This window comes from Pleurodeles waltl, chromosome 10, assembly GCF_031143425.1.
Source record: "Pleurodeles waltl isolate 20211129_DDA chromosome 10, aPleWal1.hap1.20221129, whole genome shotgun sequence".
In the NCBI taxonomy this organism is placed as follows: domain Eukaryota; kingdom Metazoa; phylum Chordata; class Amphibia; order Caudata; family Salamandridae; genus Pleurodeles; species Pleurodeles waltl.
In genome coordinates, this window is record NC_090449.1 from 915,487,498 (window position 1) to 915,511,159 (window position 23,662).

The following is a 23,662-nucleotide window of genomic DNA, read 5'->3' on the forward strand; positions in this document are numbered from 1 at the left end:
TTACATCACTGAGGTCATTTGCTACAAAGTAATTACTCTTGCAGCAGTTCCCAGTCTTGGACTTCTTGTGTTCTCTTTCAGGGAGGACCTGTCCTGGCAGTTGGGACTGGACTGTTCCCACAGGAACAGGGTCAAGACTGATTTGCAAATAGCTGGGTCGAAACTAAGGTGGCTTGGTGGGTTGAAATGCTACCTCAAGTGGTTAGGCAAATTGTAAGCATGCCTCCTGTCACCTTTTGTGTGTGTATGATGCCCTAAATGGGCAAGGGTATGTCCAACATGGGTTTAATACTCACTGTGGTACTGGAATTACGCTACACCTGACTGAAAAGCCCAAACCTGGGCACAACCGGTTTCAGGTTCCTTGTGTTCCAGTTCAGGAAGGACTAGTCTGGCAGTTTGGGCAGGATTGTTCCAACTAGAGCAGGGTCAAGAACTATTTGCTATGATTGCTAAGATTGGGTCCAACCTTAGGTGGCTTGGTGGGCAAAAGAATGATGGGTTGGAATATTACCCTGGCAGACTGCAAATGTTTGGACATATTGCAAGCATTTCTCCTGTCACTTTTTGTGTTTTGATTTGATGCTCTAGGGAGTGTCCAGCTGTGGGCCCTGTGCTTACTGTGTCACTAGAACCAAACCACACCTGATTGAAGAGCCCCAACCAGGGCAAGGTCATGGGAACATTTACAAAAAGGCCATTGTGTGGAGTGAAATGAAACTTATGAAATTAAACAAGTTGTAAAGCACTTTAAGGAGTGATGTGGCATGCTCGAGGTAATATTAGCTGATAGACGCAGTTCTGCATGGGAATGAAGCTGGACTACATTGCCCATATGTCTGCTTGAGAAGGAGAAGGGGCTTTGGTTTCATGCCGGAAGAGCACTATTTAAATCACTTTCCCTAACAGCAGCTCAGGATGCAGCTCTGCATAGGAGCGGAGCTTGACTATATTGCCCATAAGTCCGCCTGAGAAGGAGAAGGGGCTGTGCTTTCACAGCAGTCGGGCGCTATTTAAATCACCTTCCTTGCCTGCAGCAAAGACAGGATGAAGAGCAGGCCCATGAGTCCCCATCCACAGCTGTTCAAGGCTGGGCCCACTCTCTTGGCTTCTTAAAAAAGCACCATTCCTGCAGTGCAAGTAAGGTCTTTTGTACATTCTTTATTAATCTTTAGCCTACATGGTGTGCCTGCGCCCCTGTATCAAGTGATGGGAAAAGAAAAGACACAACTTCTAAATCCTCCATGACCTCTAGCTGTGTAACTATTGACAACTTTCTGGCCAGAGCTGTGGGGGTCATCACCAAGAAAATAGACCTGGCTTAGAGATGCGTTTCCTTGGATCTAGGTTGCTCACCGACCAATCCCTGGTGGTTGCCTCTAACCTGGATCATATTAGAGCAGGGAAAGCTGGGATTGCCGCTGGGATTGCCCCAGGCTTGTCCGCACAGGTTTTGCCCCTTAGCCAAAGCCCTGTAGCCAAGCAGAAGAGAAAATCGAAAAATGTTATCACTGGCAGAGAAGGTGTTCTCTTCTGTGGTCATGGGTGATGGTCTACAGGATTTTTTTAATGTGATAGCACAGGCCCCTTTCTTCACGCAAGTTGCAGATACTCATAAAATTTGCCAGGCGCTTTTGGTCGATAGACTTGTTAAAACTGAAGCTGATGTTGCTGAGATCTCTAGCCTTTCCAACTGCCGCACTGGTCATCCAGGCCTGAGGCCCCTTCTACCGCATCTTTGCCAGCCTCCCCCACACCTCACACACATCAATGAAGCCAGGAGTATTTTGGGCTCTCAACAGCCATGCAAGAAGCTACTCGTGGTTCCTCTGAGAGCCCCCCCAGTTCTAACTCAAAGGTTGTATTTCTAATGGTCAAGATTGCAATTTTCCTTGTGCCAACTCGGTCTCTCGTTCCTGTCCTAGCAGCACTCCTTTACGCATCAATCTCCCCACACAAAGTTGTTCCTTTGAGGTGGTTCTGGTTAAGGTCCCTAAACTTGGTGACCCACATTCTGGGTCTTATGACCAGCTCAAGAACAAATTATGTCATTGGTTAGCCCGTGATACCAGTTTCTCTTTGTGGGAACACCAGAACATTATGATGGTCCAGCGGGTGTACTGGATTGGAACAACCGATAAGACTGTTCATGGAGACTGTGTCTTCCATGCCATCATCCACAACAACCATTCTCTGCAAAACGCAACATTAGTATTTTGCCCTTAGGCTTTTTTTATAGGCACTTGCAAGCTGGTATGAGCATGTCATGTGATGTGTATCCTCCATCACATCCCAGAGTGACAGTTTTACTATCCCTTGCTTCAACAAATACATGCCGTTAGCAGACATTAATGGCCTGGACTGACCTCATCAGAGAACAGAAGATATGATCCTCCCTTGTAGGAGGTCTGTACTCATCCAGGCTTCATTACAGCCTTATCCTCTCATTGAAATTGGGGCTTTTGATAATTCAAGTTCATGTTGAGAGGCAAAGGGTAGCCAAGAGGGAGGCATTTTAATTAACGCTTTAGTCTCCCCTAAATACCCTAAAGGGATGTGCTCTTTTTTAAAACTAAACTGATTTGTTGGATTGTGTCTGGGATAATTTCCAAAACGAATGATGCAAATTAGCTGAGTTAAACAGTTGGTTTTGATCTGATCTTGCTTCAAGAAACCTAGTGCTTGGTCCACCCAATATGGAAAGGATTCCAGGGCTTGTGTGCACCAACCCAGAGATCCCAAAGAGGCAGGGTAAGTGTGGGTCTGTTGAGCTTGCCATACTCAACATGTAATTTTAAGATATATTCGGTACTCTGTAAACATCCAGGGATACATATTTTGTGGTTGGTCCTTTTAAGTTTAATACATTTTTGTCTAATTAGCCTTTATAATTCTGTGGGACCCAATGATTCCTTGTGCAATCTAGAAAATCTGTTTTCCTCTCTATATTGCCTAAGAATAAGGTTTTCACTTGTATCACTTAATTTTAACATCTTAATATGGGGGGACTTTAACTCCAAACTGTGCTCTAATCCTACCCTTCTCCTGGAGGTCTGGGAAGCATGTTTTGTAGGAAACATGGATCATAGAGGTGGAAAGATGTTAATGTTTATTCTTGAGCTTGGGCTGTATAATGGAATGAAACTCAGGGAAAAATATGAATGGGACACTGCTACTTTTACTGGGCGGGGACAAGGTTCCATTACTGACTATGTCTCAGTCTCACCCCTTATGGGTACATTTATTGATTCTATTACTGTTTTAGTTAGCACATTTAGGCATCCCAATCCTATTGAGGATGCTTTAGTTTTTTCTGGGCCCGCTAATTGCCCAGCCAAGATTAGCTCTTTGGCTGTCTTTTCCCATGATCAAGAGAGGCAGCTTTGGTGGCGGGTGTTAATTAATCCAAATTTTTAACCCTGTTGATAAAATCTAATTTACCCCTAACAATGGAATACCTGCTGGTAGAAACTCAGCCAAGTGATGCTATACTTGTGCCCTTTTACTCTCTAAATGCCCAGATCAAAAGAAATCTACTGGGCCAGGTGAAGACCCGCAAAACTATTGAACCAAGCTGGGTCAATAAGGAATGTAGACATGCTAATAAGCGTCTGAGACAAGTACCATCATCTGTCCCTAGGGGTAAGGCTAAGGTAAGGAGTGTAGAGATGCCTATAAAATAGCTATTAAGAACAGAAAACAAGCTGTCAATCAAGAGATGTGGGATGGACTGGAGGCATCTATCCAACTTAAAGATTGAGGGGGCTCTGGAAAATCATTATTCGACCCAAGCTCTTTGAGGCTGCATTAGCAGGATAGAGGGCTAATATTAGCGCCTAAAAAAGATTTACCCATTTTAAAGTTATGAGGTCTTACATGGGTCCTAGAGTTAGCAAGTCGTAGATTGATATTCATTCTCCCACTTTCTATAAAGCTTGAATTAACCGAGGCCTGGGAGTTGATCATTGCAAGTCCATAAAGGAAGACACCTGGGGCTGCTGGATTACATAATGAGAATGTGGAGTTTGGGGCTCTAGGTATTACAATTGTGACTAACAAAGCAACCTTATGTGTTTTCCGTAAGTCACGGTATACTGCTGTGATTATCCTAGTTTATAAAAAAAAGGTTGCAGGAATGACCGAGGGTGCTACAGGCTGATTTCACTCCTGCACTCAATAGTTTAGGTCACTGGGCACATAGCCCTTAGACGCATTGAGGACTGGTCCAGAGCCAACAGGGTTATCTCTCCTGTACAATGTTTGTTTAGTGAAGTGCTTGGCACCAGTGAGCAATACCTTAATCTCCTCCTAGTTCACAGGTCTTCAAACTTTTTGATGCCAAGACCCCCCGTCAAAATGTTTTAGGCCTAAAGAACCCCTCCTGACTGAAATTCCTAGAACCTGGTACTCCTCATCATCTCCAACCATCACCAACCATAAATGCCCCAAATTCCCATGGAAAATCCCTTTTACGGCAGGAAAATAATATTAAAAGGTATTAAGCAAATGAAAGGTTTGTGGGCGACTATTGGTTCGATGTTAGAGGCTTACCACACAGTTCAAACAAAAAGTCTCCAAAAACAATTCCCCAATAATGCACAATGGTCCTTTATTTTTCACAAAGCATAATTTGACAAAACATATTTGCATGATAACACTTTTCTGAACAAATGTGATGGATGTGCCTGTTTTTTCTCCAGAGAGATGGTCAATCTGTGGTTGCACCTCATTATTACCAGTTCAACACCCAACTATAGAAATGAGCAACAAAAAGGTGACCAGTCAAGCTTTGCAAAGGGCAACACGTGTCACTGTTTTTTGGCATCTATTGAACCGTGTGAGCTATAAACATGTTTTTTAATTAAAACTAGCACATTATGCAGAAGATGAAGGACTATGTGGCAAATGGGGCGAATCTATAATTATGCAAAAATCGCCGCAGCCACACAGTCACATAATTCCGATGACCCTGGGCATAATTACTGTAATGCATAGGCTGCAACTATAGTGCTTCGCATCTGAGGAGAACCATACTATATTTCATGGGATGTTGATTGCTTGGCTTGTACAGCTGCATGGAACTGGAGGTTGCTGAACATCATTCATCATAATTAAAACATACCATTAACTATCATTGATGATGAACTGTAAGTTCCAAGTAGGATTTTTTCTTTCATTTCGGAGAGTAAGTGGTCCCTTAATCTTTTTCACACTGTTTTTCTAAAAAGGTTTTCATTTTTAACATTAAGAAAACAGACACTTCTATGTTAGCAAAAACTGACCCCTGGTTATATTAGTTTGCTGCTGAAGATGACTTCAGTTTTTAGGTCTTTCAACATCAGGTATCTACATATAAAATAACAGGCAGCTTAAATTAAAAATTTATGAAAAAGATTGTTACTCAGTGAAAAATGCACTTTAGTACATTAGGAAACATCTATTAGTTAGTGTAATGCATATGTCTGTGTGTAACCAGAGAGACACATAACTAAATCTTGGCTGGTGCAGTTGAGAATAGTGATGTGTATTTCAGTGCTAAGAGATCACATCCTGTGACAGAAAGCACTGTGACTATGTAAGTCATTATTTTATATTTACATTACACATAGTAAAGGATGGACTGCTGCAAAAGGTGCATAACCTTTTAAGAAACAATGGTGCTTCAAAATTATAGATTTAGTAAATCCCAGACCATATGCAATACATATTTGTTTTACATAACTGTCCTTTCAACACCTCCTCAAGGGTAGTAAAAACAATTACAATTAAAAGCATGCACTTCACAGCTCAGTTGTTAACTCTTTGAACTACCACTCAAAAAGAATACATCTTTGTCATCACAGAGCTTCCAGTGATTTGATCAATAGAAGCCACTACAGGCTCCCAAAAGCCCTTTACCTTTGAAGATTAGCATTTACATTTACACATTAACGCATAGTGCACATTTACATTTCTTTCAGGCAAGCAGGCACCTTGGCAGGAAGGCTTGTTAGGCTATCTGACCAGCTTGGTCCCACAGGAGACCTACTGAATGGCCCTTCAGCTGAAACATTCTAACCACTGGAATTAACCACCTCAAGATGACTGTCTTTCTCCAAAAAGAAGAGCAAATGTTTTTGGTTCAAGGCAGAAACGCATCCCCATTGGAAGGACTCTACCACCCATCTGGGAGTCATGCCACACAAATTGAAGAGCTCTGATCTAGTTATTAGTAAATATACATTTGCTAACAGGGGTTTCTTCTTCCTCTCTTTTATGTACTTAAGCAGTGTGTTTGATTGAGTCAATCCCAGCCAGTGTAGTGAATCCTACTTCGTTTTAATGGGATAACAGGAGTTAGCTTAGCCTTTGGCTTGCAGACTCGTGCCCCTGTCACCTAGTGACTTTTAACCTACTTAGCTTGCTCTTTCTTAGCACATTTCATTATTTATTTCTTCTAAGGTGGCTGCCTTGTAGAGTTAGGCCACTTGTTATGAGTTACATTATCAGTGTCACTGTGCTAAGGCGTCGAGATCAAGCACCAAAGACAAACAAACAGTAGGTGTTCACACTTAGGGATTTTCCCTCTCTATAATTTCGAGGGATTGTTTATAATAATTGCCGTCCCAAGCATGTCTGTTATCTATTGTTTGGGAACACACCTACGTCAGGGGTCCTTGAAGATCTGTATAAATATATCACACTTTAGACAGATAATCAGAGGGATTCCGACCAGAGGGCATCGCCACCATCACTGATATCAATGCTGCAGTCGTCTTGACGCTGACCCAGTCTTCGTGTCCCTGCGGAGTCTGAGATAGAGACCTCATTCCAAGGTAACAAGGGTTGGGGCCTCCTTTCATGGACATGGCATTGGCAGATTAGGTTTAACAAACCCAGCTCTCCTTTAGGTAGGAGGTGAGGCCTTTCACATTAGGGTATTAGGGCATATTACATCTCGTATGTCTTTTCTATGCATTGCAAGATGGTGGGGGTCTTTGTAATAAGGACTCTTGTCTTCACAATTCTGTTTCTTGCAATATTCATTATCCTAATCATTGCAGCCCATGCAACTTATCGGAAATTGCAGTTATGTTGAATAAAAACAATTGAAACTTTACTGCATCTTTGTCATTGCCTGTGTTTGTATGAGACATGATATATCTGTGAGAAAGGGGTAATCTCTGTTTAACCACAACACTCCCTGAGATGTCTTACTCTCGAGTCCATGCGTAAAGGCTGCCACAAATCAGCTTTTACTATTGTGTTTCTGGTGAGGTGCTGCTAGTGAGCCGGTAAGGTTGGGACAACAGTTGCGACTTGTTGTAGGAAAGACGTAGTCGACTACAAACAAAAGTACTGTCATCCTTTAACCAGCAGTCTTACCTAGAGCAAGAGTCCAAACTATGACATGGCGCCACCAACGATGGTGTTTAGCCACTAATTTACAGATACCCCGACTATCATTGGCTCACAGACAACAGATACCCTAAGTACCGTTATACGGATCTCCGTGGTCTTTGGGAAAATCTTCCTCAGCTGAAAAGGTAACACCTGATTACGCTGTAGGTTGTTTGAGCTCAAACTCATAAAAGGACTTTACTCCCCATTTTTTGTGTTCCGTTTTTCTAAACAAATATGGCTAACCCCATTGACATTCCTGAAAATGCTAAACAAGCACTAACACAACATTTATTAATGCATGGCCTTACAGATGAGGGTGGGGATGTTACTCTTATAATAGAAGTTAATGAAGCATACCAAACAGAAACAACTTACTGTTGGGTCACCTTTCCTGAGGTTGACCAAAGAACACATACATTCCACACATATGAAATTGTGAACGTACCTCAGCGGTACTGAGCATACCAGTATCATGAAATATCATTCACATACCAAGAGCATCAGAACTGGTTTGAAGGCGCCCTACCACATGTACTACAAAGAGTGAGGTTAGGTCCCTTCAGTAATGACGGACCAACATGGCCTATGTTTGCCACATACACACCTCTCCCAGGCATGCCAAATATGCCAATAGCAGATCTGCAAAATTTATATAATGAATTAGTGACATTATATAGATGATTAGTTCAGTTTGTAATGCGAACATTAAACACAACACCAGCGCGTCCAGCACCGCCAGCACCTGGTGGTTATCAATTGGGTACTGGGATTAATCCGCAAACAGCACATACTATTATGGGTAAAGTACCTGCAGAATGGGAAAAAATACCGTTCTGGATTGCCCAGAAAACTAATCAGCTGGAAGCTGTTTCTCTCCATACGGGACCACAGGAAAAACATAGTCTTCTCACTATGTGCTTGCCTTTTGGGATGGTTCCCGCGGTGGATGACTGTGCCACATGGGGTACAGTCTTCGCTGCCATATAAACTACCACACATGGTACCCCGACACTTGCCAATTTACCAGAAGTGTTAAAACAAATATCTGGGCTATCCTTTGGACCTATGGCTTATTGAAGATCTGGGGCCAGATGTATGTAGCAGTAGCTTTGCAATCTCCTAATAGCAAATTTCTGCGATTCGCTATTAGGAAATCGCAAACTGATATGAAGAACAGTGGGTTCAACATTGTTTGTCATTCCCAAATGGGTCGCAAGATACCTGCCTCATTATTATTCATGAGGCAGGTCGCCATTTGAGACCCATTTGGGAATGGCCACAATCACAGGGCTGGTGGCCTGCTGCGGTCAGCAGACCACCATGTCTGTGATTGCTTTTTCAATAAAGTAAGCGCTTTTTTTGTAATGCAGCCATTTTCCATAAAGGAAAACGGGATGCATTGCAAAAAGAAAACTGAAAAGTTTTCTTTTCATTTTCTTAAGAGTACGCAGTGGTCCGTGGGACCTCTGCCTCCTCTTAAAATATATCTGCTCCCACATGAACAAAGGGGTCCATTTGCGAGTAGGTTCCCACCAACTTGAAGTTGGTGGTAACTGCAATTGTTCTGACACCGCTTTTGCGGTCACAGAACAATGATGCGTGGCCCTGCGAGTCGCTATTAGGAAGGGACGCCCTTGGTACAACCCTTCTTTATAGTGGGTTGCAATCCCTATTCTGCGTGTCAGTAACAGGTTACCAACTCGCTAAATAGGCATGGTACATGGCCAGAAGCCTTTTACTGGTTGCAAACTGCAACCGGTAAAACTGCTTCATACATCTGGCCCCTGGTTACCTTTCTTCAGGGCTTGCACTGTAGAACATGTGCATTGGTCAGGTTTGGGTCAGGAGGGGAACGTACCAACACTTTTGAGCTACAATGAGGAGCCCTAGAGGGATAAGTCCTGGTCCCCATTTTATTTTCATTATATTTTAACGGATTAAATGTTTCTCTAGTAAACTCAGGGAAGGACATGCCCATGATAAGGGCAACACCCATGTTGACCCTACTTTATGCAGGTGCTGTGCTAATGTCTTGTACCCCAAATGCTCTGAAAATGCCACATTCAGAAAGTTGGCATTCTCTTGTCCTGACCATTTTTCTCCTGCCACCAGTATCCACATGACTAAGTGAATCTGGCAGTTAGTGTTTGTAAATTTCTCCCAGACAGTGAGACAAACGGGGAATAGGTGTTGGCAGGATGGGCCATCTCTTATTCAATGAGAGGGATGAGCTGTTACCTACTACACTTGCATATCACAAATGCCCAACATTCTCACAAAATGTTTTGACACTAGTCTTTTGTGTCCCCAGACAAGCTGGGGACAGGGCAGTGAGGCAGTAAATTCTAAGCACCTTTTGGGAGGGCTGCTGTACTGTTGTGCAAGAGAGGCTGCTATTCTGTTGCCTTGTTGCCCTGCTGCCCTGCTGCTTGATTAAGACGGACTGGGCCTGCAATTTGATCCCAGGACCACCAAAGTACTCCAAGGGTAAGTTGGCTGGCCTCCTGGCAGAGTCTCAGACAGGAAACCCTCCAACCTTTTTGAACCCAGCACCTGGACACTGTTTGCTGTGAGCCCTCTCCCCTCAAGTACTGCCACCCCATTCCTGCAACCAAGTGTGGTCTACTCTGGCAACCCTATTGGGTTAATATTAAGACTCTCACCCACTGTGTTGTCAGTCCAGTGGTGTGCTTCACCATCAAGTCCTGACCACAGACATTAGACTTAATGCTGGGTGGGCTCAACCTTGAAAGTACAAGGTAACTCTTTGAGCGGGACCTTTTCTTTTCAGGGTACATGATCTAAATGTTTTACTTGCCTCACGCTGCCCCTAACTACTTATAGTATTTTTTTTATTTCTTGGGCCCACTAAACAAGATTAAAAAACAATGTGTTGATGATTTGATAGTTGGAACTTTTATTATGTACTCTGCATCTGCTTAGGTCTGCATGTTTCAGCCTTAACATGCCCTGATCTGGTCACATTGGCTTCTTCAGGACCGCAGAAAAATCACATCTCTACTTGGAGTTGTATTAAATTCTTAATTACCTTGTTTTGCTCCTATTTTGGTTTCACAGTCATACATTCATCTTTACACGCCACATACACTTACTCAACCTTTTGATGCATTTCCTCAGTCTGGTTTCCGTAGGTAAAAAAGAGACATATTTCCTTCAGTCCTTATTACTAATGGCAACTATCTTTGTCAACTGAATTGCTATTTGTAAGTGTTTCCACCTATATGATTTCTTCTCTGTGAAGTAAAACATGTGGGGATTCCTCTCTGTTAGCCCAGCTGTTGACCATTAAGTACAACCTGTGCAGTGCAACTCAACTCATCGCAGCTGGTTTGGAACAGCTGCAGCGCGACACATCCCTGATGCAGGACTTTGCATTGCGGCTCACCACTTCCTCAGACCTGTCACTGTGAGACACACCCTCGATGCAGACCTTTGCATCGTGAGCCTCTCATCAATGGCATCTTCGATAATGATGCAGAACTCTGCATTGCAGCCCTGCAGCTTCCTGTGAACCAACGTTGGATGACGCATCCCCGACACAGGATCTTACAATGCTCTGTAATCAAAATTTAAGATACTTTGTTCAGCTGGACTAACTTGGTGCCTGCATCAGGCCGTTGCTCCAACGCACTTGGCCTGAATTTGTGACTTTGTTCTGGTCCCACACGACACAGTTGGTGTTTTCTGCTTCTAGGCACTATTCTTACTGAAATCTTTAAAAAATAAGGGGCATATTTATACTCTGTTTGCGCCGGATTTGCGTCGTTTTTTTTTACGCAAATCCGACGCAAAGCTAACTCCATATTTATACTTTGGCGTTAGACCCGTCTAGCGCCAAAGATTTTGGAGTTTGCGTCATTTTTTAGCGTGGACACCTACCTTGTGTTAATTATATGCAAGGTAGGCATTCCCTTCTAAAAAATGACTCTAAGGCATGTGCGCCTTATTTAAACTCCCGTGCAAAAACGACGCACGGGAGTGGGCGGGCCTTAAAAAATGACGTCCAGCCGCTTTTGCGTCATTTTTTAACGCCTGGTCAGGGCAGGCGTTAAGGGACCTGTGGGCTCGGTAGGAGCCCAGAGGTGCCCTCCCATGCCCCCAGGGACACCCCCTGCCACCCTTGCCCACCCCAGGAGGATGCCCAAGGATGGAGGGACCCATCCCAGGGAACTTAAGGTAAGTTCAGGTAATATTTTTTTCGTAATTTTTTTGTGGCATAGGGGGGCCTGATTTGTGCCCCCCTACATGCCACTATGCCCAATGACCATGCCCAGGGGACATAAGTCCCCTGGGCATGGCCATTGGGCAAGGGGGCATGACTCCTGTCTTTGCTAAGACAGGAGTCATTTCAATGGGGGTTGGGCGTCAAAAAAATGGCGCAAATCGGGTTGAGGCCAAAATTTTGCCTCAGACCTGACTTGCCCCATTTTTTGATGCCCAAGCTCCATTTTCCCCTACGCCGGCGCTGCCTGGTGTGAGTCATTTTTTTTGACGCACACCAGTCAGCTGCGCCGGCTAACGTCATTCAATAAATAAGGCGCCCGCATGGCGCTCTGGAATGGTGTTAGCCGGCGGTAAAATTTTTGACGCACAAGTTGTGCGTCAAAAAGTATAAATATGGCCCTAAATATCTCAGGTTCTGCTGATTGGATTGTTGTCATTTTAGTTTCAAAAAATGTAATCAATTTGACCCTATTTTTCTAGATTTGTGATGGCTTTTCTTGAGGTGTGTGTTCACTTTATTACTGTTTAGAGTGATGCATGAACATGTTATCCTTTGCCTCTAAGTCAAGCTTGATTGTTCTGGGGTCAAGCTGCTAAAGGGTTGAGCACAGAATAATTTGGGATTTGCTTTTGACTGCACCCTTACAGTAATTGTGGTTGCTGCTTGAGTAAGGTTTCATTACATTCTAAACCAGTAATCCAATACTCAGCAATAAGGCTGAATAAACATGATAAAGGTGTGTGAGAAGCTGCTATATTGCACACCTAGTCACTTTTATCAAGGGGAAGAGCTCACTATAACTGATCTGTTATTGAGGTTGTAGGCGTGTGCCCTATGTCATGCTGAAGAATGTTGTCTGATCAAAATTTACTGCAGAGGTTGGATGTTTGACTCAAAATAAAAGAAGTAGTGATAACAAAATAAAATGCCTAATGTAATAAAATTTCTTTTGGTAATGGCTTTGGTTAGTTTTACATAAATACATACTCATGAGAAGGCCGCAGTTAGAAATGTTACTTTGTATATGAGCAGAAGTCAATACATAAACAATAATGAGTAAAACGTCAATCGATTTTAAAAATTGCACAAGTGGCCTCACAGTTTTGAGAAAGCATTTGGACCGACTGACCAGTTCATAATGTTTTTTTAGTCAGTTCAAAGTTATTTGTGCACTGATTCTTAAGTGAAATGTTCATTCCATTTTCTACTGGACAGCCGATGGCAAAGATTGTGCAATAATGACAAGTTTCAATGCAAAAGTGCTCTGTCGCTAGTGCCCCGCAGAGAACTGATTTGAAGAGGCTTTGTGCACATGATGCAAATGCCACAAAGAGAATTTAATATTCTATGTTATTGTTCTTGATGAGATAGTATGCACAAGAGATAGCTGAGATGTCAGGAAAATACTTTTCTCTTAGCTTCAAAAACAGCATCACAATTCATACTGAAATTAAGAAGTTTTCAACCACTTACCACTGAAGTATCTAAAATGGGATGCTTAAATCAAGAAATAATTCCTTACTCTGTTAACCTGCTGTTTAGCGTTCCAGTCTTAGCTCTGTCAAACCAGGACATTTCCTGATGAAGGATGGCATAGAAGAATTTGTGCCGAATCCTTGCCGTCTGTCGTGTTGCAGCAAGGGAAAATGTCCAGACTTGAAAGAAACTCATTAGGAATACAGTAAATCCAATCGCAGCAAAATACCAAGCGTACCTTTTGGAAGAAAAAAGAGTTAAGCTAATTTTTGTAACCAATGACATAACATATGCATGTACTCAATGTCGCTCACAATGATAAATGTGATTTAATCTACACATTTAATATGTCTCAAACAAAGCATCAAATGTAAGTGCTGCATTGAAATAACAGAGAATGAAAAATTATAAGCAAAATGTCAATAATGAATGCAACCATTGGGTTAGGATTCTCGAGCCAAAATGTTAATCTCTAGTGTGAGACTACCTCATTTCATATAGCTGTGGGCACTCTCTTTTTGATTAGATAACCCAAGCTTATACAACCATTTCTCTATGTACCTAAGCCATGGAAAAAATAATCCACTATCAAGGCACATTACTTCTTCAATGCCCTCTCTATAGTGTACTAACTCCTGTATCAACCATAATCTGACTCAAAAGAGCAATGTCTGTAGATATACCATGTGTTCTATGTACTTGACAGCCAGATCAGTGTATGTAGGCATTAGGGGTGTTGACACAGGTAAACCCAATAATTCTATCATGTTTGTTTTCTCCTTTTATGCTCTTATGAGACAATTAACGTCAGTTACCCCCACAGCTTTGACCCATATAGCACGGCTACCCCCAGTAACAAATAAGAAAACAAAAACACTTACCATTCCGACACTGCTGCCACAGCCGCCTCCTGCTGCCTTGCTCCTCTTCTCTCTGGTGTCACAGCATTCACTGGGACACCAGCACAGGCTCCCCAGCAATTATGGTACTGCTTTCATGCCATACCTAGCATGAGAGCAGCACCAGGATTGGTCTGAGTGGCTTGGTCTGCTGCTTAGACAGTGCACTGTGGTCTGTGCAGTTTCTCCACCCTGGCTGTGCAACACAGCCAGGTTGGAGAAACCTAAGTGTGCCAGCCAAAACTCCGCTCCTCCTACCCTTACCCCTCCCATTGCCCAGCCCCGCGCCTCACTTCACAAGCTAGGTAAGCTAGGTAAGCCAGCAGCAGAAAAATAAAGCAATAATGAAATATTGTTTATTTTTCTGCTGCTGGCTCTTAGCCAGTGAGGCAACGCTCCTCTGCCACTGCTTATATATTTCTAAAGACAGTGTAATCAATCTACTCACTGATGCATTACATTTGTTAAGGTCATCCCTAGATCTATGAGCCAGATTTATTGAAAAGTGGCGCAGCACATGCTGCGCCAAAATTGGCAGCTCGGTGTTGCGTCACTTTAGAAACACAGATGCGCCGTATATAACTGAATACGGCGCACCCCTCGAATTCCCCCTGCGCTGGCACTAAATTGAGCTGCCAATGCAGGCATCCTTGCACAATCGTGCAATATGTCTGTGTTCAGGGCTGTGATTGTTTATGTGCGGGAAGGTGTCCTTCCTGTACATAAATAATCACTAATGGTGCTTTGGCACTTTTGTGTGTACTGCATAATGCAGCACACACAGAAGTCCCAAAGCATCATGTTCAAATGATTGTTTATGTGCAGGAAGGGACACCTTCCCGCACATAAACAATCATTTCTGGCATTTTGCTCTTTCTATGTGTGCTGCAGAATGTAGCACGCATAGAAAAAGCAAATAACGAGGAAGAATAAAGTATTCCTCCTCGTTGCGTCCTGCTCATGCCACCCCTGGGGGTGGCGTTAGATTTTGGCGCTGCCTCAGGATTATGAAATTTCATACATCTGAGGCAGTGTCAAAATGCAATGGGTATTGCTGTAGCACGCCCACAGCAACACCCATTGCACGCCCCTTCCATGCACAGTGCTGTGTGGGAAGGGGCCGTATTTACAAGTTGGCGTTAAGCCACAAAAAGTGGCTTAACACCACCTTGTAAATACAGAGCTGTGCTTAGTGCCACAGGAGCGTCACTAAGTGTGACGCTCCTGTGGCACTAGGGGCCTATATCTACAGCGCTATGTGTCATGACATGCTGGCCTTAAGTATTTTGGGGTTCCACAACATACTTGAGTCAAGAGTTACACCCAGGTAGACAAAGTTGGGCACAAACTCTAAAGTTTGCCTGCCCAACTTGAAATCCATTTTGAAATTCCTTTGTGGTTTTATGGTCTATACTTAGTTTTCCAATATTTATTTCTAAACTCTTCTCAACACAATATGCAGTAAAAATATCCAATAAATTTTGCAGACCCCTAGGAGTCTCTGAAATCAAAACAGTGTCGTCTCTGAATAGTAGTGCAGAAACTGTGCTACCACCACATTTTGGGGAAACATGAATAGATTTGCTAATATGGTCCACCACATCATTAATGTGGAGTGAGAACAGGATAGGCGCCAACACGCAACCCTGCCTCAGGCCTCTATTTATTGGGATTGGTTGCATCAATTCACCATTCAGTTCACATCCTGACTGTCTAGCCAAGAATGTCCCCAGGTACACCCTGGTTCTCTCATGATGCCCATAGGCCTTTCGCCGTACCATATGGAATGCTGCCTTTATGTCTATGAAGGCTACATAGATGTGTACCCCCTTAATCTTAATTTACTTCCATAGAATGCACTTAAATCTGAACACTTGGGCAATGGTACTTGTGTGTGCTCTAAACCCTGCTAGGAAGGTTCATATGACGTTCCTGTTATAAATCCAATCTCTCTATCTTTTAAGAATCTGTCTTGCATAGATTTTCTTCATTATATCTATAAGACTAACAGGCCTATAGCTCCCTGGCTTTTTTCTGCTCCCCTTTTTATATATAGCTACTATTATGGCCCCTTTTCAAGATGCAGAAATTGGTGGCTTTTGATGCAACAGTGTTCGTGTCCTTGTTAACACAGGGCACCCATACGTCCTTGTCATGCTTATGAAGATCTCCATAACTGGAGCTTTCCCTGGCTGAATTCTATATATTGCTTGTGAGGTCTCCTCCATATTATAATGCGATATACAACCCTTGTTGTTCTTAGAATATTGCATTACCAGCGAGCATTCCTCATGGGTAGAATACAGAGCTGTGAAGAGCTTAACACAAGTAGCACGGTCTAATGATGTTCAGTTTGTAATTATACAACCTTACTTCCTTTAGCTACTATTCTCCAGAAATTGACCTCATCTTTTAATTTTGCAGCCTGGATAAGGTCATTCCAATTTTCCTCCTCCCGTCTTCTTTGAGTGGCAGTCAGCATTTTCTTATAACTATTCCTAGCTTCCCTTGCCTGGTTAGCACTACCCTCCTTTAGGTTCTTTAGAAATAGTAATTTTTGACAACTTGCATTCTGCTGTGTACCAGGGATTACACATTACACAAGACCACTTAACTGTTCCTTGATCATTCCCAATCAATGGCTGAGTTACGGGAGGATTCCTGTATAATCAATGTGTTTCTATAGAGCTCCCTATCATTTCATAGTGGAAAGCGGTCACTAGCTTCTCTTTTATCCACTTTCAAAATGGTAATCCTATGCCAACTATTAATACCATGTAGAATGTAGTCTATCCTTGATTGTATACTACCTCTCCTGAATGTGTGCAATGTGCTATCCACAGCGTTCCCTGCAAAGACACTACCACTGCACTCTGTTAAATCATGGTCTATGGTCATATGTGGTAATTGCATTGCTGCCACAGTGCCTGGAACCATAGACCTATGTCCAACTGTGGGAGTCCCCTTGCTGCATCCTATTCCCCCAACATTAACTTGTTGCCATTTATTGACTCATAGGTGCAATTGAAATCACCCCCTATGATTACTGTCTCTTTAGGAATTATATAGTTTAGCACACCATCCAATATGGCTATGACCAGGGACTCCAACTTTATTGTACAAGGCCTATTATAAACATTGAATAGATGGAAATAAGTCATATCCTTCGTACTAAGACATACATCGAAAATGTCCTGCAAATCAACCTGATGTACATTAAGTGTGACATCTAGAATAATGTTGACCCAGAGGACAAGACCACCAGAACATCTACATCTTAGAGATGGAATCACTGCAATATAAAACGTTTTTCAACCTGATTTGTATGGTAGATCTATTAACCAAGTCTATTGGAACAGACAAATGTGAAACTGTTCAATGCAATGATGCCAGTCTGGGTCCTGAAGCTTATCTTTCAACCCTTCAACGTTCCACGAAACCAAAGCTATGGAATCAGTTTCTTGAGCCCTGGAGACCTTCATGTAAGCTTCTCACTTTGAATCACTGTTACTTTTGTCTTTATTTCTCCTGTTCTATACTAACTGACGCATTTCCTGCCTCACACCTCACTCCCTGAATTCTCTCAAGATTCTTTCCCCATTCCATTAGAGGGCCTTCCTTAGTGTCATATAAAGCGTTTTTATATTCAGTCAGTGTACAGATTCTAAATCCTGTGTTTCTTGCCTATGATGTGCTGTATTTACTCATGAACCACTGTTCCTCTTGATAGAAGCTTGAATTACCATAGTTCTACTCAATTTGAACCTCATAGTCTGATGGGTTACTGAGCTTGCTCTTAATTCCATTGCTATTATGCCATCAACAATTGCTCTATTTCGAGCAGCTTACTAAAATGGTGTCACAATTTCCAATATCTTCTGTCAAACGTTCCACCCTCACTATATCCGAATGCACAACTGATAAACATTGATGTTTATGCCTAATCCAGAGAGTAATTTTATTTTTCAGGCAGTCCTCTCCTGCCCAGCTTCCCTTATTAAGTTTCGGGACATTCCTTTAATAGATTCTATGCTCCCTGTTTACATTTTTCCCTCTTTAATAGTGTGCTTGCCTCTGTGGTTTCCCATTTTTGTTCTTGCAGGTCTTTACGCAATACACCGCCTTCATCCATTTGATGTCTTCTCTAAGATTGGGGTGGTGCCTCTTGTGCAGTCCAGTGGGGCTCTTCCCTGTGCGAATTGAGGTTTCCAAATATGCCAATATGATACTTTTGTGTGCCCTTGCTCTAGTTCTGTTAATAATTTACAAGAGGAAGTTACCTTATTGTTCCCTAGTTGTGCCGTTGGGGACTTTACTGGACCTCAACTTCCCTTTCTAATGCATTCACTTTTGCTAACAATAATTCCTGCCATTCCCTAGTGCAGCAAATGCAGCTCTGTGTTCTCGGTAACTGTATGTGCTCGCCTTGCCCTTGCTCTCGTGATCTACCTCCTTTAATGCACACGTTCGTAGGACCTGGTCAACCATCTCCCCCTCATTATTTACTAGTGGGATCAATCTATTTGTACAAATAAGGCCTTTCTTTCCACCTCCTCCATCCCCCCAGGACTGTATCAAAACTGTGCTTGTCTCTGGAGAATTTAGGGTTATTGGCAGTCTTGCTTGGTTTAAAGATGTTGCTTGCTTCGCGTTGTGTGCTTATTTTGGTTAGATGTCCCCACACAGTCATGCTGATTTTTAGACCTTTGGCCTCCTGAGTCCTTTCTGACACAGAGATACGTTATCTTTGCCTGCAGACAGTTTTTGATTATTAGATTTCCCTCCTAACATAGTTTCCACCTCCTCTATGAGGCTGTCTATGTCTGCTACTAAACAATTGTCTGCCACACTCCTCTTTAGCTTCGGTGTCTTTCCCTTCCCAGGGGGTGCTTCTGTTGCTTTACGTTTCCCCATTCGGGACTGCGCACCCTAGAAAACCTTTGACTGATTGTGCACTAGCATGCATAACTAAAATTCCTAACAATGGCCTACGAACCTGTTAATGACAATATATCCCGCCAAAGTGTTTTACACAATGCCAGACAGTCAAACCAATGTCTAACTGTTCCTTTGTTTACATTCCAAACATAGTCAGCAACGGTTCAAGGATCAAACCTTCATCGGCTCAATATTGTGGGTCTTTTCTAACTCCCAGCATGTTAATTTTTAAAAACACTATCTTTGTAAATCAAAGTACCTGCTTCCAAAAAAGTCTCTTTATAAAAAGCCAAGAGAGGTGGCCTTGCCCAGGCTCATCCTGGCTCCGACGGGCATGGAGGTGTGTGCCTTTGACCCAGGCTTTGCCTGGGTGCAGCCTGCGCACGTCTCAGCCAGCGGGACAGCAATGCTCTTATTTAGCACTTATTGGTACAGGTGCAATGTTACAAGGGATTTTGGGACTTGAAGTCCTCTCTGCTGTTGTTGTACACAGTGGCACTTCCCTGGCGCTGCGTTTGCTGGGACCAGTCTCTTCTCCCGGTTGCTGGCCCTGTCCCCTGAGCACAAAAGGTTCTAATCTAACACGTTAACCATGAAGCCGGACCGGGGTGCTCGTATATAGCACTTCTTGGTACCTGTACGAAGGCTTCTGGGACTTGATTACTTGCTTAATTACTGCAGATTGAAGTAAATCAAGACAACACCACCCAGAATAAATGAATTTGTCATATGAAAACCCAGGACTAGAAACACCTCCGAGATGACCTGGAATATGGTGGTCATCTTAACCCTGATGAAGGTGAAAGGGAATACAAAACTGTTAATTTCTGTGACATGTATTAACACTATTGCACCAGTCCATCAGTGTATCTTGTACTGGTAATCTACAAGTTCACAGTTACCATCTCCTGAATGACCAGATGTGACTTTTATTAGAAGTCAATTACATAATATTAGGTAATACCACTAGACTAACTTCGTGGTTGTCTTTGCCTCTGTCACCATTCTACATATAGAGATTTCTAATTAACGTTATAACTTTATTAACATAAAGTACCCCCCACACATATCCTCACTTATCCTTGGTCTTTCCTAGGTGAGACTCACGTTTTATTTCTGTATCAAACCCGTGCACAGTGCTCAACATTTTCTATAATCAAATGAAAAACACACTACGATTGTTAGTTTCTTTTTAATTCAGAATGCCTTTTCACTTTGCTGACTTGAAGTGTGGTGTATAACTTGTTGAAATCCACTAAAATACTTTCCTTACAGTATGCTTCATCTAACATCTAACATCTCATTGCAGCTCATTCTTGTCCTGACTTATTGGACAAAAAATGTATTATTTTCCTTTTAATCTGTTTTCATCTTAGTATTTTTTTTAATAAGTGCCTTAATATTTTCACTTCACAATTTTAGCATTCATTTTTTAAAATTTTAGGTCGGACTACAGACAACTCAAACTTCTTGCACAAATATTAAACTTCCTGTAAGAGTCTACACCATCAAGGTACATTTTCGGTGAGCCCATATCACAGCACTCGGGATTTATAACTATTAGTCACAGTTTATGGACTTTTGCCACTCTACAGAATATGACCATTCAATTGGTAGAGTAAATAAATCAGTCTGCCCTGGCAAAAAAGTTCACCTCCATGCAAGTATAATCTCAATGTGTGTGTACTATGTGGTACTAGCAGGAGACATGCCTTGGCCCCAGCGCACAGAAGCTGATGGGGGTCATAGCACTGACCCTGCACAGAGATGGTGACTGGCCAGTTGTGCCCCCCAAAGGCTTCATGTGCCACTTCGACTTTATGCATGTATTGATGCATGTCAAGTTTGCAGTGTCACTTCTTCCGTGATTTCCCAGCTACCTCCTGGGTGCCAATCCCAGTCTGCTGATGATGCTGCATAGATTTCCTGTGTGCAGGTACCCCTCACCGAAGCCCCCTAGGATGTTTTGAGGCTTCTGTGTAGGGGTGATTGTTGGACAAGCTTTTTACTCACCACCCCGCACACATGGTAGTAGATAAGAGCAGGTTCTGTGGAATGCTTCAGTGCCAAGAGCCAGGCTGTATTCTCGTTACATATAAGGGGAAAACTGGGCTTTGATGACGAAAGACATGGGACAAGGGCTAAGCTTTTAAAATTAACATTTTCACTGTAATTTCCGAGAAGAAATGCTGTTTTATCCTGCTGCGCATTGCACAAACCACGCACAGTCCACCAGCATCATAAAACACACTACAATCACCATGACTGAGAACTAGAGAAATGGACACCAAGAAGCTGAAGGAGTGAATATCAGTATTTTAGTGTTCATAAGCCTGCATGACAACCCGAGCCATTTCCATTCGGGATGCAGCAGTTAGCCTTAGTAGTCTGTATCATTCAGCTATAGAAGCTCATTCCGTGCAGGGTGGGACAGCTGGGCATAGCAGTAAGCAGTGCTGCTCTTCCTCTCGGGCAGGGCAAAACTGAGCCAGTGAAGTCAATATTTTGTACACATTCTGGGGCATATTTATCAAGGAGCTGCGCCATTCTTGTACCAGGCAACGGGGTGTAACAGTGAAACAATTTGTATGTTGAATTTATCAAGCCATGCAAGGCCACCTTGCATGGCCTTGCCTGGTTTGATAAATCTAGAGTAACACAACGAAGCACAGATCACTCCTCTACCCTTGGAAGGTGTTCCATGGATGGAGTGTGGGTGTTCCCACTCATCTCCCCATGGATTTTGGCGCATTCCCAGATTTATGATTTCCGAAAACCTGGGAATGCGTCAAAATCCTATGCCTTCCCAGGTGAGGTGTAACACAAAGAAATATCTTTATTACTCCTCGTTAGTTCCTCTTTCTATGTATGCTGCATTATGCAGCACGCATAGAAAGAAGAAAGTGCCTCTGAGGATTGTTTTGTGCAGGGAGGTGCCCCTACCAGCGCAAAACAATCCTGTCTGAAACACAAGAATCCTTGCACCAATGTATCAGATCCCAGACTCTCAGCGTTCCATCTTCTGAGCACTCAGACATTGACATTGGAGTTTTGTCAACTGAGAAAATAAATGTAACTGGAATTCACTTGGATATCAGCACATTCTCCTATTCCATCCAGAGGGATCAGAAGTGTGCACGCTGACAGATATTTGTTAAGCTGCAACTGATTCATATACTACTTTGCACTTATATCATCTTACTTACACATACACTTCACACTATCTAATTCCAGTAGATAAAGAAGTTAGACAGTGGACAGTGGACAGGAGCAGCTATTTTTACCCCTTCATGGCCTTCTGGATGTCTCTTCAAATCCTCTTCAGGCCGTATCAACAGGGTTGTTAGGAGCCCTGCAGAAAGAGCCATAAGCAACAAACAAGAACTGATTAACTGATAAATGTAATTAAAAGATCAGGCAAGATTCGAGGGGGTGTCAGTCCAGCTATTAGACACATTTGTAGGGGTAAAAATAAAACAAAAAAACAAAGGAAGTAATAAAGTTAACATCAAAGTGAAATCAAGGGAGCTAGGGGTCTCAAGTGACGTTCCATCACAGGATTTGAGATTCACCCTGCCGGCTGCAAAGAAAGTCAAATTTATGGACTATAAGAAGCCTGCTATTAACATCTGCATTTCCCCTTTACTTAAATCTCAAGACCTGTTATCAATAGCAAAGGCAAGTAAGTGAACCAGGATTCCCAATCAACTTTTGAAGAGCAGACCCATCAACAGGAGGTTTATTACTACATGAGTCATTGTACACTCACTGAGCTCATTGGGTCTATTCGCTGTCAAATTTCTCAAATTCCTAAAATCAGGTGCAACTGATCAACTCAGTGGGGACCCGATGCGTCCAGAGGATTCAAGCACATCTTTGGCTAAGCCATCTTGCCTAGGTATACTTCTGGCCCAGTCTAGCATCAATAGTGCCAACAGTGCCAATAGAGCTAGGAAGGGGGCAGCACCTAACAAGGCCCTTGTTTTGGTGGAAGTAGACGTAGATGAGTCAGCCGACTCCCTTATTTTATAGGAAATTGAATAAATCCTTCTGAGCTGAGTATGGAGCAGGTCTAACAAGAGGGGGACCGTGGCAAGTTATAATCATTTGCTCAGCCCTATAAAGTTGTCTCTCCCAAACCATCTTTTTTGCCTGATCGTTTGACTTAAGATCTCCCAAATTCATCTTCTAACAACAAGTTTTATGATACCATCTGGAACACATCCCTTATTAATCCTGTGTCCCCATTTATAGGAGGGGTACTGGCTAAAGAAGCAGCAGAATGCCAAAGGTTTAAGTTACCTGACAACACAAACAAACTTACAACATTAGTAACCCTGCTGGGCAGACATTTCTCCTTTGGGGCTCTCTTTTACGTAGCATGGAAGTGATAATTACGGCCCTAAAACTTTATTTCGATTAATTATAGCTGTAGGTGGACTTGCTTAATGCATTATTAGTTCATGTTGTGGAATAGATAATAAATTAAAGGTTTTAAAATAAATGGTCCAGAGAGTCCAAATAGACCCTGTCACCAGTTACCACACTTGTTTGCGCACTTTTGATATGCTTACATCTGTCCCATGCATTCTAGTTGCCATATTGGAAGACGTCAAATGTTCTAGAACTCAATCTGATATTTCCCCCTTAAAGCCAAATAGTACTGATGAGACAGTGTAAGGTCACCAAACCCATCATTACTCGCACCTTGAAGGTTGCT

At 42.7% G+C, this 23,662-nt stretch overlaps 1 protein-coding gene across 3 annotated transcripts in view; it reads right to left on the reverse strand.

Annotated features, from left to right (window-relative positions):
* LOC138262023 (ATP-dependent translocase ABCB1-like) overlaps window positions 1-23,662 on the reverse strand; it is a 935,493-nt gene that overhangs the window by 708,449 nt on the left and 203,382 nt on the right. For all 3 annotated transcript variants that reach the window (XM_069211682.1, XM_069211683.1, XM_069211684.1), the window contains one exon: window positions 13,152-13,343. In XM_069211682.1, coding sequence (XP_069067783.1) covers window positions 13,152-13,343 — 192 coding nt within the window. The remainder of the gene's footprint in view (window positions 1-13,151; window positions 13,344-23,662) is intronic.